This window comes from Oncorhynchus masou, chromosome 28 (assembly GCF_036934945.1).
Source record: "Oncorhynchus masou masou isolate Uvic2021 chromosome 28, UVic_Omas_1.1, whole genome shotgun sequence".
NCBI lineage: Eukaryota > Metazoa > Chordata > Actinopteri > Salmoniformes > Salmonidae > Oncorhynchus > Oncorhynchus masou.
The window spans coordinates 85,219,528-85,245,360 of record NC_088239.1 but is presented as its reverse complement, the minus strand read 5'-3'; the positions used below and the strand labels follow the sequence as shown (position 1 = coordinate 85,245,360).

Below are 25,833 nucleotides of genomic sequence, written 5' to 3'. Positions count from 1 at the left end.
TTGGATAACAGACATGATATATTGTGAATGAACACATTCCCAGAGGGTCATTGAGGTTTGGGGTTTATGATATACAGCCCCCAAACTCAACTGGCTGATCGGATCCAGACCCAGAACGGTGTCAAAAGGGACCACGGGTCCCAAAATAATATCTAACAGTCAAAAGTTTTAGAAAACCTACTCATTCAAGTGTTTTTCATTATTGTTTACTATTTTCTACATTGCAGAATAATGTGTTATTTCATAGTGATGTCTTCACTGTCACGTTCTGACCTTAGTTCCTTTTTTATGTATTTGTGTTAGGTTGGTCAGGGCGTGAGTTGGTGGGTAGTCTCCGGTTCTTTTTTCTATGTTATATTTCTATGTGTTTGGCCTAGTATGGTTCTCAATCAGAGGCAGGTGTCGTTCGTGGTCTCTGATTGAGAATCATACTTAGGTAGCCTGTTTTCCCCATGTTGGTTGTAGGTGTTTAATTTCGGTTGTGTCTGTTCACCTGGCAGAACTGTTCGATTTTCTCTCTGCCGACAAGAGGCGTTTAACAGTTTGGGGTTGCGAGGTGGGGGTTTGTTACGACAGCGGTAAATGACATTATCCATCCAGATCTCCTGCCACCTAGGAAGTGTGTGTGACCAGACCTTCTCAAATAGCACTTGAGTACCCCTGATATACAGTATAAAGAGACAGTCTATCAGTCAATTCATAGAGCCTCTTTCCCCTGGGAGAGGCCTGGAGGAGGTGAAATGGAACACACACACACACAATAGTCTCCACTAGGAGAGGCTGGTAGTAAGAGGTGAAATGGAGAGAGGGGTCACGGGGTCATAGTCCACTCACCTTCATCATAGTTGGGGGTTCCATGGGGATTCCATGCCTTAGCTGCAGGCACTACTCTTGTCATCAAAGTCACCCAAGTCTCCTACTTGGGGATGGGGAGAGAGGTACCCACCCTTCCCACCACATCCCAATGGTGTGGCCTGTAGCCAGAAGGAACACTCTGTTCTGATTGGCTTTCTGGTTTCACATGACATTTTTAGTTAATACTTTACTATTTATAGTTAGCCCTTCTGTTGGAAAGCTCTCTCTCCCCACAATTTTACACCGCACTGTTGCTGCCTTTACTTTAAAACCACTGTTATACTGCAGCTTTACAGGCAAAATAAAACCTCTCTTTGTCTCCCCATTTGAACTCAAATCCATCACATTTAATCCCCTTTGATGACTGGAAATGTGTCTGTTTGTTCACGCTGACCCTTGTCTCCACCTGTTTTAACCAGGTCAGTATGATTTATTACCGTAGACATATTTAGGACTCCCCATCATCAGAATCAATTGAACTGATATCCACCAATGGACCTGACCCTGTTCTAGAATTAGAATTATATCCATTCTAAAATCAGTCATTCCAGTTCTATGGGTCGAGCTGCACATCTAAAATAGCCACAGTGCACAGGACAGAGGGCAGCTACTTTGATGAATCTCAAATACAAAATATATATATATATACACTTTTTTGGTTACTACATAATTCCATATGTGTTTTCATAACTTTTGACTGGTACTGTATATAAATATCTTTGAAAATACCATATTAGTACAGATGTAGGGTCTTAATTTGATCACTCTTTATTGATTACAATTTTCCTGCACAGGAGGACATGCAATCTTTCCCTCAAGAATTTCCCTGTATTTAGCGCCATCCATCATTCCTTCAATTCTGACCAGTTTCCCAGTCCCTGACGATGAAAAACATCCCCACAGTATGATGCTTCTCTGTGGGATAGTGTTCTCGGGAGATGAGAGGTGTTGGGTTTACGCCAGACATTGTCCTTGATGGCCAAAAAGCTCAATTTTAGACTCATCTGACCAGAGTACCTTCATCCATATGTTTGGGGAGTCTCCCACATGCTTTGTGGCGAACATCAAATGTGTTTGCTTATTTTTTTCTTTAAGCAATAGCTTTTTTCTGGCCACTCTTCTGTAAAGCCCTGCTCTGTGGAGTGTACCAGATCCACTTCTAGATGCACTATTGTAAAGTGGCTGTTCCACTGGATGTCAGAAGGTGAATTCACCAATTTGTAAGTCGCTCTGGATAAGAGCGTCTGCTAAATGACTTAAATGTAAATGTAAATGTAGTAGAAACCACCAACTCTAATTAGTGTGGACAGAGCAGGACCATAGTATTTTAGACAGAAATGAAACCATCAAAGAACAATGAAATAACACAGGACAGGACGAGGATAGAGAACCGATTGGGAATAGCCCTGTCACAGGTACTTGCTCTGTGGGCTTTAGCTGATGTGTTGTGAGTAAAGAGGTGGCCTAGCTTGGGGAGGGGGATCAATCTGATGTAGCTAAGTGGTCCTCTATAGTGGGTACAGAGGTAAAGATAGATCTAAAGGGGGAGGCCAGGGCCCGTATCCACAAAGCGCTTCAGAGGATCTGTTAAATATAACCTTATTCATTCTGATCAGAAATTATCTTAGATCATAACTGGTCTCTGTGGGGGGCCAGGTGTAGAGGTACAGACTGACCCCCATCCATCAAACAGGCACCGAAATTACAGGACAACTGAGAATAAGAGATATGGTTCTCTCTGTTGGTTTAAGGAAGGTTAAACTGATTGCCCTAAATAAATACAGTCAGCTCTAAAAGTATTGGGGACAGTGACATATTTCTTGTTGTTTTGTATTTCAGCACTTTGGATTGGAAATTATATAACGACTGTAAGGTTAAATTGCAGACTGTCAGCTTTCATTTGAGGGTATTTCTATCCATATTGGGTGAACCGTTTAGAAATTACAGCACTTTTTTGTACACAACTCCCCCATTTTAGGGGACCAAAAGTATTGGGCCAAATTCACTTGTGATTTAAGTAGTAAAAAGTGTAATATTTGCTCCCATAATCCTAGGACACAATGATTATGCCCTAGCACAGTATGCAGTCACCCCCCCCCCCCCCCACCTACATGTACAGATGACCTCTACCAACCTGTACCCCCGCGCACTGACTCAGTACCGGTGACCCCTGCCGGTGACCCCTGTATATAGTCTCGTTATTCTTATTGTGTTACTTTTTATTGTATCCTATTTGGTAAATATTTTCGTCTTCTTGAACTGCACTGTTGGTTAAGGGCTTGTCAGTAAGCATTTCATGGTAAAGTCTAGACCTGTTGTATTCGGCGCAGTTTGGTTTGATTACATTCACAAATATCATAACATCAAATCTCTCTATTTCTCTCCCCCCATCTAGAATAATGTCAGAACAGAGAGCAGTTTGTTAGCCCAGCAGGGTCCAGGGAAGCGGAGAGGATCAGAGCCCCAGTCAGCCCAGAGGCCTGCTGCCCTCCCCTGGGCCCCGAGTCAGGCTACCGGAGGTAGCCTGCAGAGAGACAGGCCTGGGGCCTTCCTCCTGGACCTCAGCAACTTCCCTGACCTCTCCAAGGCTGATATAAACAGACAGAACCCCAACATACAGGTAACACTGTCCCTCCTTGTAAACAGACAGGTAACACTGTCCCTCCTTGTAAACAGACAGGTAACACTGTCCCTCCTTGTAAACAGAGGCAGGAAGAGCAAACAGGAAGAGGCAGGATACTCTGGTGGACATCACTACCCTTTCTCTCAACAATTCAATTAAATTCAAAAAAATAAACGTCCCTTTTTCAGGACCCTGTCTTTCAAAGTTAATTGTAAAAATCCAAATAACTTCACAGATCTTCATTATAAAGGGTTTAAACACTGCTTGTTCAATGAACCATAAACCATTCATGAACATGCACCTGTGGAACGGTTGTTAAGACACTAACAGCTTACAGATGGTAGGCAATTAAGGTCACACTTATGAAAACTTAGGACACTAAAGAGACCTTTCTACTGACTCAGAAAAACACCAAAAGAAAGATGCCCAGGGTCCCTTCTCATCTGCGTGAACGTGCCTTAGACATGCTGCAAGGAGGCATAAGGACTGCAGATGAGGCCAGGGCAATAAATTGCAATGTCCGTACTGTGAGACACCTAAGACAGCACTACAGGGAGACAGGATGGACAGCTGATTATCCTCGCAGTGGCAGACCACTTGTAACAACACCTGCACAGCATCGGTACATCCGAACACCACACCTGTGGGACAGGTACAGGATGACAACAACAACTGCCCGAGTTACACCATTTAAAAAATATATATATTTTATTTACCTTTATTTAACAAGGCAAGTCAGTTAAGAACAAATTCTTATTTTCAATGACGGTCACTTGCTCTGGGCCGTGGCTTTTGTGGAGCGATGGGTAACGACGCTTCGAGGGTGACTGTTGTTGATGTAACAGTAACAGTATAACTTTAGACCGTCCCCTCGCCCATACCCGGGCGCAAAGCAGGGACCTTCTGCACACATCAACAACAGTCACCCACGAAGCATCGTTACCCATCGCTCCACAAAAGCCGTGTCTTTTAATGCAATAAAATGCAAATTAATAACTTAAAAATCATACAATGTGATTTTCTGGATTTTTGTTTTAGATTCCGTCTCTCACAGTTGAAGTGTACCTATGATAAAAAAAATGACAGACCTCTACATGCTTTGTAAGTAGGAAACACTGTCGATTTTGCAGGTTATCAAATACTTGTTCTCCCCACTGTGTGTGTGTGTATATATATGAAAAGAAAAATGTTGGTTCCATACATAACCTTTTTTGGTAAGAGTATACCATATGTAGGTCATATGGACTTAATCCACAACAATTCAGATGATTTTGGAGCTGTATAGGACTGAGGCCAAACCCATCTTTCCCGATCTTCCCCAACCAGCTCTCCAGACTTCCAAAGAAAAGGTATCATGCACCCTCCCATATAACGTTCTTGTCTTCCTTCACAACCATCACTCTGAGACCCAGGGCTGTAGCCTCGCGGATTTGTTCCTCTGTCCACCACAGCCTTTAGTGGGGACACAACTGTCAGAATTTGAGGTTGTTTTCCTAGCTTCTTGAAGACTAAAACTAGCTAGCTAGCAAAAAACTCCAATATATCCTCCCCTCGCACAACGGATCGAAATGCTTCAAGTTGCTCTTATTTGAATGAAATGAAAACTAAGTTGTTTGTTGCTATGTGGCAGTGTTGTGACAATCTCCTTTTTAGGAAGCTAGCTAGCCTAATTGACAAGGAAGCTAACCTCCCATTTTACCAGAGATACCAGACCAGTGAGTCACGAGGTACACTTGAAAATGAGGGGAATGAGCCAATGAGTCAGGACTATACCAAGCGTGTAGGCTCAGTGGGACTGCTCAGGGAGTTGACCTTTTTACTCTTGATTTGTATTTTATTCCTCAAAGTATCAAAACTAGACCAGACAGACTGGTGTTTTGTGTCTGGAATGTAACAGGCTAGACAGACTGGTGTTTTGTGTTTTGTGTCTGGAATATAACTTCTCTAGGGTAGGGGGCAGTATTTTGAAATCCGGATAAAATGCGCGCCCAGAGTAAACTGCATGTTACTCAGGCCCAGAAGCTAGGATATGCATATAATTTGTAGATTTGGATAGAAAACACTCTAAAGTTTCCACAACTGTTAAAATAATGTCTGTGAGTATAACAAAACTGATATGGTAGGCGAAAACCTGAGAAATCCATCCAGGAAGTGGGATTTTTTTATGTTTGTAGTTTTAAATAGACTGCCTATACAGATTCCAATGACTTAGGACTGAAATTGCACTTCCTATGGCTTCCACTAGATGTCAACAGTCTTTAGAAATTGTTTCAGGCTTGTATTCTGAAAATTGAGGGAGTAAGACCACTCTGAATGAGTGGACACTGCAGTGTCCCAGAGGTTTTTCATGTGCGCGACCGAGAGCATGCCTGCCTTGTTTTCCTTTTATATTGACAAAGATTTTGTTATTGATTATTATGACAAAAAACAACTAGGATTGATTATAAACATTATTTGACATGTTTCTACGAACTTTACTTTTTGGATTTTTCATCTGCCTGTTGTGACTGCCTTTGAGCCTGTGGATTACCGAACAAAACTGAGATTTTTTTTTATATAAAGAGGGACTTTATCGAACAAAATGAACATTTACTGAGTAATTGGGAGTCTTGTGAGTGCAACCATATGAAGATCATCAAAGGTAAGTGATTAATTTTATCGTTATTTCTGACTTTTGTGACTACTACTACTTGGCTGGTAACTGTATGTAATGATTTGTCTGCTGGGCGCTGTCCTCAAATAATCGCATGGTTTGCTTTCGCTGTAAAGCCTTTTTGAAATCTGACACAGCGGCTGGATTAACAAGAAGTTAATCTTTAAACTGATGTATAACACTTGTATGTTTTTGAATTTGGCGCTCTGCAATTTCACTGGATGTTGGTCAGGTGGGACGCTACCATCACACGTACCCTAGTGAGGATAACAGGCTGGATGGTAACACATGAGAAGTAAACAATACATCAAATTCTTGACAATGTACAATTGTATCAAGACTGATTTCACGTCTAAATCAATCAGTTATTTTTAATGTTAGATCTGAGAGAATGTTGTTGCCCTCCCAACAGACATACAGATACACTCCAGACAGACACACTTACCTTGGACCCTGCTCCTCCCTCTCCCTCTCCCTCCCCTCCAGGTGACCATAGAGGTGGTGGACGATCTAGACGGGGCGGAGCATGAGAAAGGCCTGAAGGAGAACAAACCAGGTTTGGCCGCTACCAACTGGAGAAACTGGTGGCAAACCACCTCCTCTTCATCCTCCTCTTCTTCTTCGGTCTTGACCCCACATCAACCCAAGGAGCAGGCTAGGGAGCAGCAGCCCACCTACAGAGGAGGAGTAGCAAGTGGCAGTAACACAGAGGATAGTAACTTACTAAAACCACTAGAAGGCTGGGAGAGGAGAGGAGGCGCAGGAGGAGGACGTGCCAGCAAGGTTCTGGCTGAATATGGTGAGTGTTGTGTGAGGGGGACTGACGGCAAGAGTACGTGTGTGTGTTTGTGTTTGTTAAGGGCTGTGTGTATGTGTATATATGTGCATGTGTATTCTAAGTGTGCAAGCGTGTTTGACACAGAAAGCGGGTGTATGATTGAAGCCTTAAATCAAATGTATTTACATAGCCCTTCGTACATCAGCTGATATCTCAAAGTGCTGTACAGAAACCCAGCCTGAAACCCCAAACAGCAAGCAATGCAGATGTAGAAGCACAGTGGCTTGGAAAAACTCCCTTGAAAGGCCAAAACCTAGGAAGAAACCTAGAGAGGAAACAGGCTATGTGGGGTGGCCAGTCCTCTTCTGCCTGTGCCAGGTGGAGATTATAACAGAACACGGCCAAGATGTTCAAACGTTCATAGATGACCAGCAGGGTCAAATGAAAGACTCTTTAGTTTCATCAGATGGATTTGTCCATTGTGTGTGTGCGTGACAGATTAGACACCTCTCGAACATCAAAGTCCTCTGACAGGAACAGGGCCAAATCAGGATGCTTCCCAAATGGCACGCTATTCCCTATATAGTGCACTACCCAGCAAGCACATAATGTTCTGAGAACCATATGTTTCTTAGAGCGTGGTTTGACCTATGGTTATTTTGCATACAACCTTCCCACAACGTTCTGGAGAATGGTGCAGGATAGTTGTTCCAAAGCCAAGCATTCTTGGCACATTTTCTTTTCTTAGCATTTCATTACTTTAACAGAATGTTTCCTGAACGTTTGAACATAGCTAATTTCATTTCAATTTTGTTTCAATTTTGGTAATGGTCTAGGAACGTTCTCCAACTGGTTTGACGTTCTTAAATAGTTCATAGAACTTTCTTCGGTACTTCAGCGTTTCCTCCGGTTCTATTTAAAGTCATTTTCTCAAATTATTACGAGGATAGTTTAAATAGTTTAACTTGGGTCAATCGTTACTCGTAGCCTTCCACAAGCTTTCCGTAATAAGTTGGGTGAATTTTGGCTCATTCCTGCTGACAGAGCTGGTATAACTGAGACAGATAGGTTTGTAGGCCTCCTTGAACTTTAAGTTCTGCCCACAAGTGTTCTATAGGATTGAGGTCTGGGATTTGTGATGGCCACTCCAATACCTTGACCATTTTGCCACAACTTTGGAAGTATGCTTGGAGTCATTGTCCATTTGGAAGACCCATTTGCAACCAGGCTTTAACTTCCTGACTGATGTCTTGGGATGTTGCTTCAATATATCCACATTATTTTCATGATGCCATATATTTTGTGAAGTGCACCAGTCCCTCCTGCAGTAAAGCACCCCCACAACATGATGCTGCCACCCCCGTGCTTCATGGTTGGGATGGTGTTCTTCGGCTTGCCAGCCTCCCCTTTATCCTCCAAACATAACAGTGGTCATTATGGCCAAACAGTTCTATTTTTGTTTCATCAGACCAGAGGACATTTCTCCAAAAAATACAATATTTGTCCCCATGTGCAGTTGCAAACCTTAGCCTGGCTTTTTTATGGTGGTTTTGGAGCAGTGGCTTCTTCCTTGCTGAGCGGCCTTTCAGGTTATGTTGATAGGACTCGTTTTTACTGTGGATATAGATACTTTTGTGCCTGTTTCCACCAGCATCTTCACAAGGGCCTTTGCTGTTGTTCTGCGATTGATTTGCACTTTTCGCACCAAAGTACGTTCATCTCTAGGAGAAAGAACACGTCTCCTTCCTGAAAGGTATGACTGCTGCATGGTCCCATGGTGTTTATAGTTGTGTACTATTGTTTGTACAGATGAACTTGGTACCTTCAGGCGTTTGGAAATTGCTCCCAAGGATAAACCAATCTTGACTGATTTCTTTTGATTTTCCTATGATGTCAAGCAAAGAGGCACTGGGTTTGAAGTTAAGCCTTGAAATACATCCACAGGTACACCTCCAATTGACTCAAATTATGTAAAGTAGCCTATTGGAAGCTTCTAAAGCCATGACAAAATTTTCTGAAATTTTCCAAGCTGTTTAAAGGCACAGTCAACTTAGTGTATGTAAACATCTGACCAACTGGAATTGTGATACAGTGAATTATAAATTAAATAATCTGTCTGTAAACAATTGTTGGAAACATTACTTGTGTCATGCACAAAAGTAGATGTCCTAACCGACTTTGCCAAAACTATAGTTTGTTACCAAGAAAATGGGTTGTATTTAATCTTCCGACTTCAACTGTATATTGTTATTTCTCTGCTGCTCTTTAATTACTCATTACTATTATCTCTTATTCTTATCTATTTTTTTAACCTTTCTAGCGCTAGCGGAACCCCTTGACAACATTCCGCTGAAAAGGCAGCACGCGAAATTCAAAAATATTTTTTTGAAATATGGAACTTTCACACATTAACAAGTCCAACACAGCAAATGAAAGATAAACATCTTGTTAATCTACCCATCATGTCCGATTTCAAAAATGCTTTACAGCGAAAGCACAACATATGATTATGTTAGGTCATAGCCAAGTCGAAAAAACACAGCCATTTTTCAATTTTTTCAATCAAATTAAATAATTTACCTTTGATGATCTTCGGATGTTTTCACTCACGAGACTCCCAGTTAGACAGCAAATGTTCCATAAAGAATATTTTTATTGCCGAAATATCTCCGTTTCTTGTCCACGTTTTGTTTAGAAATCCACAGGAAATTGTGGTCATGACAATGCCGAAAAAACCTCCAAGTTAGATCCATAATATCGACAGAAACTTGGCAAACAATTGGCTTTTCAGTAGGAGTGAGAGGAACAATGGCCGCCTTTGTCTATTATGCACAAATCACTCTGAGTCACCACCTGACCACTGACGCAATGTTGTAGTTCACGCTCACGCTCATTTTTCAAAATAAAAGCCTGAAACTATGTCTAGTGGCTGTAGACACATTAGGGAAGCCATGGAAAAAGGAATCTGGTTGATATCCCTTTCAATGGACAATAGAGATGCATAGAAAGACAGGGGTTTCAAAATAAGAGTCTCTTCTTGATTGGATTTTTCTCAGGCTTTCACCTGCAATATCAGTTATGTTATACTCACAGACAATATTTTTACAGTTTTGGAAACTTTAGAGTGTGCTAAGATGTCAATTATATACATATTCCAGCATCTGGTCCTGAGAAATAGCCCATTTATTTTGGGAATGTTATTTTTCCAAAAATGAAAATAGTGCCTCCTAGTTTCAAGAGGTTAAGAGTGTGCTCCTAATCTCAGCTTGTATAAAAGACACCTGGGGGTCAGAAATCTTTCTGATTGAGAGGTTGGGGTCCAATACTTATTTCCCTTATTACAATGCGAATCCATTTATAAAAATGTTATCGTTTTTTTGTTTTGTTATTTGTCTCTCACTGTTCAAATAATCATACCATTAAAATTAGACGGATAATTTGTTTGTCAGTGGGCAAAAGTACAAAATCAGCAAAAGTACAAAATCAGCAGGGGATCAAATACTTTTTTCCCTCACTGTGTTTTGTTTGATAATGTGCATATTTATATAAAAACGTGTTTACGTTGGCGCCTTACATGCAGTCATGTTTTGATTCCAAAACATCTGGTGATTTTGCAGAAATACTCATAATAAACATTGATAAAAGATACAAGTGTTATTCACAGAATTAAAAATAGACTTCTCTTTAATGTGTCAGATTTAAAAAAAACTCTACGTAAAAAGCATAATCCGAGAACGGTGCTCAGAACCCAAAACAGAGGAATATCTGCCATTTTGGAATCAACAAAGTTAGAAACAACACCATAAATATTCACTTACCTTTGATGATCTTCATCAGAAGGCACTCCCAGGAATCCCAATTCGACAATAAATGAATGATTTGTTCCATAAAGTTCCATCATTTATGTCCAAATAGCCACTTGTTGTTAGCATGTTCAGCCCAGTAATCCATCTTCACGAGGTGCAGGCACATCATCCATGTCAAACAATGTATGGAATCACTCTTTCGGATGTTTTTAACATAAAACATCAATAATGTTCCATCCGGAGTATTCCTTACGAGAGTTACGAGAGGTAACTCTGTAGGGAGCACGCGTCATGAGACCAAGGCTCTATGCCAGACTACTGACTCAGAGGTCTAATGAGCCCCTCCTTTATAGCAGAAGCCTCATTCAAGTTTCAAAAGACGGTTGACATCTAGTGGAAGTGCAACTTTATCCATATCTCAATGTGTATTCGGTAGGCCAAGTTTTGAAAAACTACAAACCTCAGATGTCCTACTTCCTGGTTGGATTTCTCTCAGATTTTCGCCTGCCATATGCGTTCTGTTATACTCACAGACATCATTCAAACAGTTTTAGAAACTTCAGAGTGTTTTCTATCCAATAGTAATACTACTATGCATATATTAGCATCTGGGACAGAGTAGGAGGCAGTTCGCTATTGATCCAAAAGTGAAAATGCTGCCCCCTATCAGAAAAAGGTTAAACTGCATTGTTGGTTTGGGGCTCGTAAGTAAGCATTTCACTAGGTCTACACCTGTTGTATTTGGCGCTTGTGACTAATACAATTTGATTCTATTTGACACGCAGAAATTAATTTTCTTAGGGATTAATCATGCAAGCACATTAGCACATCAGAAACATATGGTTCTCAGAACGTTATGTGTTAGCTGGGTATCCTGCACCTTTCCCAGAACATTGTGGGAAGGTTGTATGAAAAATGACCCCGCTCTCACTAAGCTCTTATAAAATATGGTTCTGTGCTGCTGGTCCTGCTGAGTGGGCTGTTCTGTGTTTCTGTGAGAGCTGTGACTAGTGCGCTTTAAGTGTAATTTGTGTACGGGGCTGTAGTGGCAGGGGGGAAGAGGAAGGGGCTACGCTCCTATCTAGACTTTAATCTGTGAAATTAAGACAATGTGTGGCAGATGTTGGTGAGGTGGTTAGGGGGTGGTGTGTGTGCATATGTGTGTGTGTGCGTGCATGTGCGCTCGTGTGTGCCATAAGTTTAATGTAAATAGTTTAGTACTCAGTTCAGCCAGAGGAAATGTTTCCATGTATTTTCATTAAACTTCAATGATCATTGGAACGAAAGGGAATTTCTTGCCATTTCAGCCCCATTTCCAAACAACACATTAACAGTCAGAAAAAAGCAGCCCACGGGACTCATTTGAATGTGACTTGTGCCAAGATGAGTATTTTTTTTACACTTCATTTGAGAGTATTACAGAGAGTTAAGTGCCCAGGACCCACCAACCTCCCAATGTAGAACTTGGCAAAGCAGCACATTAAGTTGTGTTGAAGCTTTCCTGGAAAATCTATTTAAAAAGTGTGTGTGTATATATATATATATGAAAATACAGGCGACGGGACAATAGTTAAAAGTACTAATACAACCTACGCAGATCAAGATCGCGAAACACAAATTTAGGGACAAAGTGGAAGAACAATTCAGCGGGTCGGTTGTGTGGCATGGGCTCCTAACAATCACGGATTACAAAAAGAAAGTAGCTACATCGCGGTCACCAACACCACCCTACCAGACGAGCCAAACACCTTTTTCTCACTTCAAGCACAACAACGACTGAGCAGCCGAAGCCCCTTGAGGATAATGAGGGCTGACGGTCTCCACAGAGGACGTATGGAAGTCTTTCAAACGTGTTCACCCTCTCTTAAGGTCTGCCGGGCCAGATGGCATCTCTAGCCGTGTCCTCCAGAGCATGTACAGACCAGCTGTTGTGTTCTCTGACATTTTCAATCTCTCTCTCGTGAAGGCCGTTATCCTGCTTCAAGATGTCCACTATCATCCCAGCGCCCATGAAAGGGAAAGTAACCGAAATGACTACTGACTACTAATGACTACTGTAGCTTCCTTCACCAGGAAGTGCTTAGACCTCCTCCCTCCCTGACACACTCAATCCTCTCCAATTCATCTACTGCCCTGACAGATCCACGAATGAAGCAATCGCCATATTACCGCACACTGCCCTCACCCACCTGGACAAAAGGAATGTATATGTGAGGATGCTTTTCTTCGACCACAGCTCAGCTTTCAATACCATAGTGTCGTCTTAGCACAAAGCACACGGCCCTGGGTCTGAACTCCTCCCTATGCAACTGGGTCCTAGACTTCCTGACAGATCACCCCAAGGTGGGGAAGGTAGGCAAAATTACCTCCGACACTGATTATCAACTCAGGGGCCCCACAAGGGTGTGTCCTCAGCCCCCTCTTTTACGCCCTGTTTCCCCACAACTGACTGGCCTCATAGTTCCAACTCCATTATGACGACATGACAGTAGTAGACCTGATTAACAACAACGATGAGACAGCCCACAGGGAGGAGGTAGAAACTGACAGTAGTAGACCTGATTAACAACAACGATGAGACAGCCCACAGGGAGGAGGTAGAAACTGACAGTAGTAGACCTGATACCCAACAACGATGAGACAGCCCACAGGGAGGAGGTAGAAACTGACAGTAGTAGACCTGATACCCAACAACGATGAGACAGCCCACATGGAGGAGGTAGAAACTGATAGTAGTAGACCTGATACCCAACAACGATGAGACAGCCCACAGGGAGGAGGTAGAAACTGACAGTAGTAGACCTGATACCCAACAACGATGAGACAGCCCACAGGGAGGAGGTAGAAACTGACAGTAGTAGACCTGATACCCAACAACGATGAGACAGCCCACAGGGAGGAGGTAGAAACTGACAGTAGTAGACCTGATACCCAACAACGATGAGACAGCCCACAGGGAGGAGGTAGAAACTGACAGTAGTAGACCTGATACCCAACAACGATGAGACAGCCCACAGGGAGGAGGTAGAAACTGACAGTAGTAGACCTGATACCCAACAACGATGAGACAGCCCACAGGGAGGAGGTAGAAACTGACAGTAGTAGACCTGATACCCAACAACGATGAGACAGCCCACAGGGAGGAGGTAGAAACTGACAGTAGTAGACCTGATACCCAACAACGATGAGACAGCCCACAGGAGGAGGTAGAAACTGACAGTAGTAGACCTGATACCCAACAACGATGAGACAGCCCACAGGGAGGAGGTAGAAACTGACAGTAGTAGACCTGATACCCAACAACGATGAGACAGCCCACAGGGAGGAGGTAGAAACTGACAGTAGTAGACCTGATACCCAACAACGATGAGACAGCCCACAGGGAGGAGGTAGAAACTGACAGTAGTAGACCTGATTAACAACAACGATGAGACAGCCCACAGGGAGGAGGTAGAAACTGACAGTAGTAGACCTGATACCCAACAACGATGAGACGGCCCACATGGAGGAGGTAGAAACTGACAGTAGTAGACCTGATACCCAACAACGATGAGACGGCCCACAGGGAGGAGGTAGAAACTGACAGTAGTAGACCTGATTAACAACAACGATGAGACGGCCCACAGGGAGGAGGTAGAAACTGACAGTAGTAGACCTGATTAACAACAACGATGAGACAGCCCACAGGGAGGAGGTAGAAACTGACAGTAGTAGACCTGATTAACAACAACGATGAGACAGCCCACAGGGAGGAGGTAGAAACTGACAGTAGTAGACCTGATTAACAACAACGATGAGACAGCCCACAGGGAGGAGGTAGAAACTGACAGTAGTAGACCTGATTAACAACAACGATGAGACAGCCCACAGGGAGGAGGTAGAAACTGACAGTAGTAGACCTGATACCCAACAACGATGAGACAGCCCACAGGGAGGAGGTAGAAACTGACAGTAATAGACCTGATACCCAACAACGACGAGACAGCCTACAGGGAGGAGGTAGAAACTGACAGTAGTAGACCTGATTAACAACAACGATGAGACAGCCCACAGGGAGGAGGTAGAAACTGACAGTAGTAGACCTGATTAACAACAACGATGAGACAGCCCACAGGGAGGAGGTAGAAACTGACAGTAGTAGACCTGATTAACAACAACGATGAGACAGCCCACAGGGAGGAGGTAGAAACTGACAGTAGTAGACCTGATTAACAACAACGATGAGACCGCCCACAGGGAGGAGGTAGAAACTGACAGTAGTAGACCTGATTAACAACAACGATGAGACAGCCCACAGGGAGGAGGTAGAAACTGACAGTAGTAGACCTGATTAACAACAACGATGAGACAGCCCACAGGGAGGGGGTAGAAACTGACAGTAGTAGACCTGATACCCAACAACGATGAGACAGCCCACAGGGAGGAGGTAGAAACTGACAGTAGTAGACCTGATACCCAACAACGATGAGACAGCCCACAGGGAGGAGGTAGAAACTGACAGTAGTAGACCTGATACCCAACAACGATGAGACAGCCCACAGGGAGGAGGTAGAAACTGACAGTAGTAGACCTGATACCCAACAACGATGAGACAGCCCACAGGGAGGAGGTAGAAACTGACAGTAGTAGACCTGATACCCAACAACGATGAGACAGCCCACAGGGAGGAGGTAGAAACTGACAGTAGTAGACCTGATACCCAACAACGATGAGACGGCCCACAGGGAGGAGGTAGAAACTGACAGTAGTAGACCTGATACCCAACAACGATGAGACGGCCCACAGGGAGGAGGTAGAAACTGACAGTAGTAGACCTGATACCCAACAACGATGAGACGGCCCACAGGGAGGAGGTAGAAACTGACAGTAGTAGACCTGATTAACAACAACGATGAGACGGCCCACAGGGAGGAGGTAGAAACTGACAGTAGTAGACCTGATACCCAACAACGATGAGACAGCCCACAGGGAGGAGGTAGAATCTGACAGTAGTAGACCTGATACCCAACAACGATGAGACAGCCCACAGGGAGGAGGTAGAAACTGACAGTAGTAGACCTGATACCCAACAACGATGAGACAGCCCACAGGGAGGAGGTAGAAACTGACAGTAGTAGACCTGATACCCAACAACGATGAGACAGCCCACAGGGAGGAGGTAGAAACTGACAGTAGTAGACCTGATTAACAACAACGATGAGACAGCCCACAGGGAGGAGGTAGAAACTGACAGTAGTAGACCTGATACCCAACAACGATGAGACAGCCCACAGGGAGGAGGTAGAAACTGACAGTATTAGGCCTGATACCCAACAACGATGAGACAGCCCACAGGGAGGAGGTAGAAACTGACAGTATTAGGCCTGATACCCAACAACGATGAGACAGCCCACAGGGAGGAGGTAGAAACTGACAGTATTAGGCCTGATTAACAACAACGATGAGACAGCCCACAGGGAGGGGGTAGAAACTGACAGTAGTAGACCTGATTAACAACAACGATGAGACAGCCCACAGGGAGGAGGTAGAAACTGACAGTAGTAGACCTGATACCCAACAACGATGAGACAGCCCACAGGGAGGAGGTAGAAACTGACAGTAGTAGACCTGATACCCAACAACGATGAGACAGCCCACAGGGAGGAGGTAGAAACTGACAGTAGTAGACCTGATACCCAACAACGATGAGACAGCCCACAGGGAGGAGGTAGAAACTGACAGTAGTAGACCTGATACCCAACAACGATGAGACAGCCCACAGGGAGGAGGTAGAAACTGACAGTAGTAGACCTGATACCCAACAACGATGAGACAGCCCACAGGGAGGAGGTAGAAACTGACAGTAGTAGACCTGATACCCAACAACGATGAGACAGCCCACAGGGAGGAGGTAGAAACTGACAGTAGTAGACCTGATACCCAACAACGATGAGACAGCCCACAGGGAGGAGGTAGAAACTGACAGTAGTAGACCTGATACCCAACAACGATGAGACAGCCCACAGGGAGGAGGTAGAAACTGACAGTAGTAGACCTGATTAACAACAACGATGAGACAGCCCACAGGGAGGAGGTAGAAACTGACAGTAGTAGACCTGATACCCAACAACGATGAGACAGCCCACAGGGAGGAGGTAGAAACTGACAGTAGGTGACCTGATACCCAACAACGATGAGACAGCCCACAGGGAGGAGGTAGAAACTGACAGTAGTAGGCCTGATTAACAACAACGATGAGACAGCCCACAGTGAGGGGGTAGAAACTGACAGTAGTAGACCTGATTAACAACAACGATGAGACAGCCCACAGGGAGGAGGTAGAAACTGACAGTAGTAGACCTGATACCCAACAACGATGAGACAGCCCACAGGGAGGAGGTAGAAACTGACAGTAGTAGACCTGATACCCAACAACGATGAGACAGCCCACAGGGAGGAGGTAGAAACTGACAGTAGTAGACCTGATACCCAACAACGATGAGACAGCCCACAGGGAGGAGGTAGAAACTGACAGTAGTAGACCTGATACCCAACAACGATGAGACAGCCCACAGGGAGGGGTAGAAACTGACAGTAGTAGACCTGATTAACAACAACGATGAGACAGCCCACAGGGAGGAGGTAGAATCTGACAGTAGTAGACCTGATACCCAACAACGATGAGACAGCCCACAGGGAGGAGGTAGAAACTGACAGTAGTAGACCTGATACCCAACAACGATGAGACAGCCCACAGGGAGGAGGTAGAAACTGACAGTAGTAGACCTGATACCCAACAACGATGAGACAGCCCACAGGGAGGAGGTAGAAACTGACAGTAGTAGACCTGATACCCAACAACGATGAGACAGCCCACAGGGAGGAGGTAGAAACTGACAGTAGTAGACCTGATACCCAACAACGATGAGACAGCCCACAGGGAGGAGGTAGAAACTGACAGTAGTAGACCTGATTAACAACAACGATGAGACAGCCCACAGGGAGGAGGTAGAAACTGACAGTAGTAGACCTGATACCCAACAACGATGAGACAGCCCACAGGGAGGAGGTAGAAACTGACAGTATTAGGCCTGATACCCAACAACGATGAGACAGCCCACAGGGAGGAGGTAGAAACTGACAGTATTAGGCCTGATTAACAACAACGATGAGACAGCCCACAGGGAGGGGGTAGAAACTGACAGTAGTAGACCTGATTAACAACAACGATGAGACAGCCCACAGGGAGGAGGTAGAAACTGACAGTAGTAGACCTGATACCCAACAACGATGAGACAGCCCACAGGGAGGAGGTAGAAACTGACAGTAGTAGACCTGATACCCAACAACGATGAGACAGCCCACAGGGAGGAGGTAGAAACTGACAGTAGTAGACCTGATACCCAACAACGATGAGACAGCCCACAGGGAGGAGGTAGAAACTGACAGTAGTAGACCTGATTAACAACAACGATGAGACAGCCCACAGGGAGGAGGTAGAAACTGACAGTAGTAGACCTGATTAACAACAACGATGAGACAGCCCACAGGGAGGAGGTAGAAACTGACAGTAGTAGACCTGATACCCAACAACGATGAGACAGCCCACAGGGAGGAGGTAGAAACTGACAGTAGTAGGCCTGATTAACAACAACGATGAGACAGCCCACAGGGAGGGGGTAGAAACTGACAGTAGTAGACCTGATTAACAACAACGATGAGACAGCCCACAGGGAGGAGGTAGAAACTGACAGTAGTAGACCTGATACCCAACAACGATGAGACAGCCCACAGGGAGGAGGTAGAAACTGACAGTAGTAGACCTGATACCCAACAACGATGAGACAGCCCACAGGGAGGAGGTAGAAACTGACAGTAGTAGGCCTGATTAACAACAACGATGAGACAGCCCACAGGAGGGGGTAGAAACTGACAGTAGTAGACCTGATTAACAACAACGATGAGACAGCCCACAGGGAGGAGGTAGAAACTGACAGTAGTAGACCTGATACCCAACAACGATGAGACAGCCCACAGGGAGGAGGTAGAAACTGACAGTAGTAGACCTGATACCCAACAACGATGAGACAGCCCACAGGGAGGAGGTAGAAACTGACAGTAGTAGACCTGATACCCAACAACGATGAGACAGCCCACAGGGAGGAGGTAGAAACTGACAGTAGTAGACCTGATACCCAACAACGATGAGACAGCCCACAGGGAGGAGGTAGAAACTGACAGTAGTAGACCTGATTAACAACAACAACGATGAGACAGCCCACAGGGAGGAGGTAGAAACTGACAGTAGTAGACCTGATACCCAACAACGATGAGACAGCCCACAGGGAGGAGGTAGAAACTGACAGTAGTAGGCCTGATTAACAACAACGATGAGACAGCCCACAGGGAGGGGGTAGAAACTGACAGTAGTAGACCTGATTAACAACAACGATGAGACAGCCCACAGGGAGGAGGTAGAAACTGACAGTAGGTGACCTGATACCCAACAACGATGAGACAGCCCACAGGGAGGAGGTAGAAACTGACAGTAGTAGGCCTGATTAACAACAACGATGAGACAGCCCACAGTGAGGGGGTAGAAACTGACAGTAGTAGACCTGATACCCAACAACGATGAGACGGCCCACATGGAGGAGGTAGAAACTCACAGTAGTAGACCTGATACCCAACAACGATGAGACGGCCCACAGGGAGGAGGTAGAAACTGACAGTAGTAGACCTGATACCCAACAACGATGAGACGGCCCACAGGGAGGAGGTAGAAACTGACAGTAGTAGACCTGATACCCAACAACGATGAGACAGCCCACAGGGAGGAGGTAGAAACTGACAGTAGTAGACCTGATACCCAACAACGATGAGACAGCCCACAGGGAGGAGGTAGAAACTGACAGTAGTAGACCTGATACCCAACAACGATGAGACAGCCCACAGGGAGGAGGTAGAAACTGACAGTAGTAGACCTGATTAACAACAACGATGAGACAGCCCACAAGGAGGAGGTAGAAACTGACAGTAGTAGACCTGATTAACAACAACGATGAGACAGCCCACAGTGAGGGGGTAGAAACTGACAGTAGTAGACCTGATACCCAACAACGATGAGACGCCCACATGGAGGAGGTAGAAACTGACAGTAGTAGACCTGATACCCAACAACGATGAGACAGCCCACAGGGAGGAGGTAGAAACTGACAGTAGTAGACCTGATTAACAACAACGATGAGACAGCCCACAGTGAGGGGGTAGAAACTGACAGTAGTAGACCTGATACCCAACAACGATGAGACGGCCCACATGGAGGAGGTAGAAACTGACAGTAGTAGACCTGATACCCAACAACGATGAGACAGCCCACAGGGAGGAGGTAGAAACTGACAGTAGTAGACCTGATTAACAACAACGATGAGACAGCCCACAGGGAGGAGGTAGAAACTGACAGTAGTAGACCTGATACCCAACAACGATGAGACAGCCCACAGGGAGGAGGTAGAAACTGACAGTAGGTGACCTGATACCCAACAACGATGAGACAGCCCACAGGGAGGAGGTAGAAACTGACAGTAGTAGACCTGATACCCAACAACGATGAGACAGCCCACAGGGAGGAGGTAGAAACTGACAGTAGTAGGCCTGATTAACAACAACGATGAGACAGCCCACAGTGAGGGGGTAGAAACTGACAGTAGTAGACCTGATACCCAACAACGATGAGACGGCCCACATGGAGGAGGTAGAAACTGACAGTAGTAGACCTGATACCCAACAACGATGAGACGGCCCACAGGGAGGAGGTAGAAACTGACAGTAGTAGACCTGATACCCAACAACGATGAGACGGCCCACAGGGAGGAGGTAGAAACTGACAATAGTAGACCTGATACCCAACAACGATGAGACAGCCCACAGGGAGGAGGTAGAAACTGACAGTAGTAGACCTGATACCCAACAACGATGAGACAGCCCACAGGGAGGAGGTAGAAACTGACAGTAGTAGACCTGATACCCAACAACGATGAGACAGCCCACAGGGAGGAGGTAGAAACTGACAGTAGTAGACCTGATTAACAACAACGATGAGACAGCCCACAAGGAGGAGGTAGAAACTGACAGTAGTAGACCTGATTAACAACAACGATGAGACAGCCCACAGGGAGGAGGTAGAAACTGACAGTAGTAGACCTGATACCCAACAACGATGAGACAGCCCACAGGGAGGAGGTAGAAACTGACAGTAGTAGACCTGATACCCAACAACGATGAGACAGCCCACAGGGAGGAGGTAGAAACTGACAGTAGTAGACCTGATTAACAACAACGATGAGACAGCCCACAGGGAGGAGGTAGAAACTGACAGTAGTAGACCTGATACCCAACAACGATGAGACAGCCCACAGGGAGGAGGTAGAAACTGACAGTAGTAGACCTGATACCCAACAACGATGAGACAGCCCACAGGGAGGAGGTAGAAACTGACAGTAGTAGACCTGATTAACAACAACGATGAGACGGCCCACAGGGAGGAGGTAGAAACTGACAGTAGTAGACCTGATACCCAACAACGATGAGACGGCCCACAGGGAGGAGGTAGAAACTGACAGTAGTAGACCTGATACCCAACAACGATGAGACGGCCCACAGGGAGGAGGTAGAAACTGACAGTAGTAGACCTGATACCCAACAACGATGAGACGGCCCACAGGGAGGAGGTAGAAACTGACAGTAGTAGACCTGATACCCAACAACGATGAGACGGCCCACAGGGAGGAGGTAGAAACTGACAGTAGTAGACCTGATACCCAACAACGATGAGACGGCCCACAGGGAGGAGGTAGAAACTGACAGTAGTAGACCTGATTAACAACAACGATGAGACAGCCCACAGGGAGGAGGTAGAAACTGACAGTAGTAGACCTGATACCCAACAACGATGAGACAGCCCACAGGGAGGAGGTAGAAACTGACAGTAGTAGACCTGATACCCAACAACGATGAGACAGCCCACAGGGAGGAGGTAGAAACTGACAGTAGTAGACCTGATACCCAACAACGATGAGACAGCCCACAGGGAGGAGGTAGAAACTGACAGTAGTAGACCTGATACCCAACAACGATGAGACAGCCCACAGGGAGGAGGTAGAAACTGACAGTAGTAGACCTGATTAACAACAACGATGAGACAGCCCACAGGGAGGAGGTAGAATCTGACAGTAGTAGACCTGATACCCAACAACGATGAGACAGCCCACAGGGAGGAGGTAGAAACTGACAGTAGTAGACCTGATACCCAACAACGATGAGACAGCCCACAGGGAGGAGGTAGAAACTGACAGTAGTAGACCTGATACCCAACAACGATGAGACAGCCCACAGGGAGGAGGTAGAAACTGACAGTAGTAGACCTGATTAACAACAACGATGAGACAGCCCACAGGGAGGAGGTAGAAACTGACAGTAGTAGACCTGATTAACAACAACGATGAGACAGCCCACAGGGAGGAGGTAGAAACTGACAGTAGTAGACCTGATACCCAACAACGATGAGACAGCCCACAGGGAGGAGGTAGAAACTGACAGTAGTAGACCTGATACCCAACAACGATGAGACAGCCCACAGGGAGGAGGTAGAAACTGACAGTATTAGGCCTGATTAACAACAACGATGAGACAGCCCACAGGGAGGGGGTAGAAACTGACAGTAGTAGACCTGATTAACAACAACGATGAGACAGCCCACAGGGAGGAGGTAGAAACTGACAGTAGTAGACCTGATACCCAACAACGATGAGACAGCCCACAGGGAGGAGGTAGAAACTGACAGTAGTAGACCTGATACCCAACAACGATGAGACAGCCCACAGGGAGGAGGTAGAAACTGACAGTAGTAGACCTGATACCCAACAACGATGAGACAGCCCACAGGGAGGAGGTAGAAACTGACAGTAGTAGACCTGATACCCAACAACGATGAGACAGCCCACAGGGAGGAGGTAGAAACTGACAGTAGTAGACCTGATACCCAACAACGATGAGACAGCCCACAGGGAGGAGGTAGAAACTGACAGTAGTAGACCTGATACCCAACAACGATGAGACAGCCCACAGGGAGGAGGTAGAAACTGACAGTAGTAGACCTGATACCCAACAACGATGAGACAGCCCACAGGGAGGAGGTAGAAACTGACAGTAGTAGACCTGATTAACAACAACGATGAGACAGCCCACAGGGAGGAGGTAGAAACTGACAGTAGTAGACCTGATACCCAACAACGATGAGACAGCCCACAGGGAGGAGGTAGAAACTGACAGTAGTAGACCTGATACCCAACAACGATGAGACAGCCCACAGGGAGGAGGTAGAAACTGACAGTAGTAGACCTGATTAACAACAACGATGAGACGGCCCACAGGGAGGAGGTAGAAACTGACAGTAGTAGACCTGATACCCAACAACGATGAGACGGCCCACAGGGAGGAGGTAGAAACTGACAGTAGTAGACCTGATACCCAACAACGATGAGACAGCCCACAGGGAGGAGGTAGAAACTGACAGTAGTAGACCTGATACCCAACAACGATGAGACAGCCCACAGGAGGAGGTAGAAACTGACAGTAGTAGACCTGATTAACAACAACGATGAGACAGCCCACAGGGAGGAGGTAGAAACTGACAGTAGTAGACCTGATACCCAACAACGATGAGACGGCCCACAGGGAGGAGGTAGAAACTGACAGTAGTAGACCTGATACCCAACAACGATGAGACAGCCCACAGGGAGGAGGTAGAAACTGACAGTAGTAGACCTGATACCCAACAACGATGAGACAGCCCACAGGGAGGAGGTAGAAACTGACAGTAGTAGACCTGATACCCAACAACGATGAGACAGCCCACAGGGAGGAGGTAGAAACTGACAGTAGTAGACCTGATTAACAACAACGATGAGACAGCCCACAGGGAGGAGGTAGAAACTGACAGTAGTAGACCTGATTAACAACAACGATGAGACAGCCCACAGGGAGGAGGTAGAAACTGACAGTAGTAGACCTGATACCCAACAACGATGAGACAGCCCACAGGGAGGAGGTAGAAACTGACAGTAGTAGGCCTGATTAACAACAACGATGAGACAGCCCACAGGGAGGGGGTAGAAACTGACAGTAGTAGACCTGATTAACAACAACGATGAGACAGCCCACAGGGAGGAGGTAGAAACTGACAGTAGTAGACCTGATACCCAACAACGATGAGACAGCCCACAGGGAGGAGGTAGAAACTGACAGTAGTAGACCTGATACCCAACAACGATGAGACAGCCCACAGGGAGGAGGTAGAAACTGACAGTAGTAGGCCTGATTAACAACAACGATGAGACAGCCCACAGGGAGGGGTAGAAACTGACAGTAGTAGACCTGATTAACAACAACGATGAGACAGCCCACAGGGAGGAGGTAGAAACTGACAGTAGTAGACCTGATACCCAACAACGATGAGACAGCCCACAGGGAGGAGGTAGAAACTGACAGTAGTAGACCTGATACCCAACAACGATGAGACAGCCCACAGGGAGGAGGTAGAAACTGACAGTAGTAGACCTGATACCCAACAACGATGAGACAGCCCACAGGGAGGAGGTAGAAACTGACAGTAGTAGACCTGATACCCAACAACGATGAGACAGCCCACAGGGAGGAGGTAGAAACTGACAGTAGTAGACCTGATACCCAACAACGATGAGACAGCCCACAGGGAGGAGGTAGAAACTGACAGTAGTAGACCTGATACCCAACAACAATGAGACAGCCCACAGGGAGGAGGTAGAAACTGACAGTAGTAGGCCTGATTAACAACAACGATGAGACAGCCCACAGGGAGGGGTAGAAACTGACAGTAGTAGACCTGATTAACAACAACGATGAGACAGCCCACAGGGAGGGGGTAGAAACTGACAGTAGTAGACCTGATACCCAACAACGATGAGACAGCCCACAGGGAGGAGGTAGAAACTGACAGTAGTAGACCTGATACCCAACAACGATGAGACAGCCCACAGGGAGGAGGTAGAAACTGACAGTAGTAGACCTGATACCCAACAACGATGAGACAGCCCACAGGGAGGAGGTAGAAACTGACAGTAGTAGACCTGATACCCAACAACGATGAGACAGCCCACAGGGAGGAGGTAGAAACTGACAGTAGTAGACCTGATACCCAACAACGATGAGACAGCCCACAGGGAGGAGGTAGAAACTGACAGTAGTAGACCTGATACCCAACAACGATGAGACAGCCCACAGGGAGGAGGTAGAAACTGACAGTAGTAGACCTGATACCCAACAACGATGAGACAGCCCACAGGGAGGAGGTAGAAACTGACAGTAGTAGACCTGATACCCAACAACGATGAGACAGCCCACAGGGAGGAGGTAGAAACTGACAGTAGTAGGCCTGATTAACAACAACGATGAGACAGCCCACAGGGAGGGGGTAGAAACTGACAGTAGTAGACCTGATACCCAACAACGATGAGACAGCCCACAGGGAGGAGGTAGAAACTGACAGTATTAGGCCTGATTAACAACAACGATGAGACAGCCCACAGGGAGGAGGTAGAAACTGACAGTAGTAGACCTGATTAACAACAACGATGAGACAGCCCACAGGGAGGAGGTAGAAACTGACAGTAGTAGACCTGATACCCAACAACGATGAGACAGCCCACAGGGAGGAGGTAGAAACTGACAGTAGTAGACCTGATACCCAACAACGATGAGACAGCCCACAGGGAGGAGGTAGAAACTGACAGTAGTAGACCTGATACCCAACAACGATGAGACAGCCCACAGGGAGGAGGTAGAAACTGACAGTAGTAGACCTGATACCCAACAACGATGAGACAGCCCACAGGGAGGAGGTAGAAACTGACAGTAGTAGACCTGATACCCAACAACGATGAGACAGCCCACAGGGAGGAGGTAGAAACTGACAGTAGTAGACCTGATACCCAACAACGATGAGACAGCCCACAGGGAGGAGGTAGAAACTGACAGTAGTAGACCTGATACCCAACAACGATGAGACAGCCCACAGGGAGGAGGTAGAAACTGACAGTAGTAG

The 25,833-nt window shown here is 45.9% G+C and overlaps 1 protein-coding gene across 2 annotated transcripts in view; it reads left to right on the top strand.

The window, feature by feature from the left end:
- LOC135518427 (isthmin-1-like) overlaps positions 1-25,833 on the top strand; it is a 336,779-nt gene that overhangs the window by 440 nt on the left and 310,506 nt on the right. For both annotated transcript variants that reach the window (XM_064943602.1, XM_064943601.1), the window contains exons 2-3: positions 3,251-3,475; positions 6,618-6,930. In XM_064943602.1, coding sequence (XP_064799674.1) covers positions 3,251-3,475; positions 6,618-6,930 — 538 coding nt within the window. The remainder of the gene's footprint in view (positions 1-3,250; positions 3,476-6,617; positions 6,931-25,833) is intronic.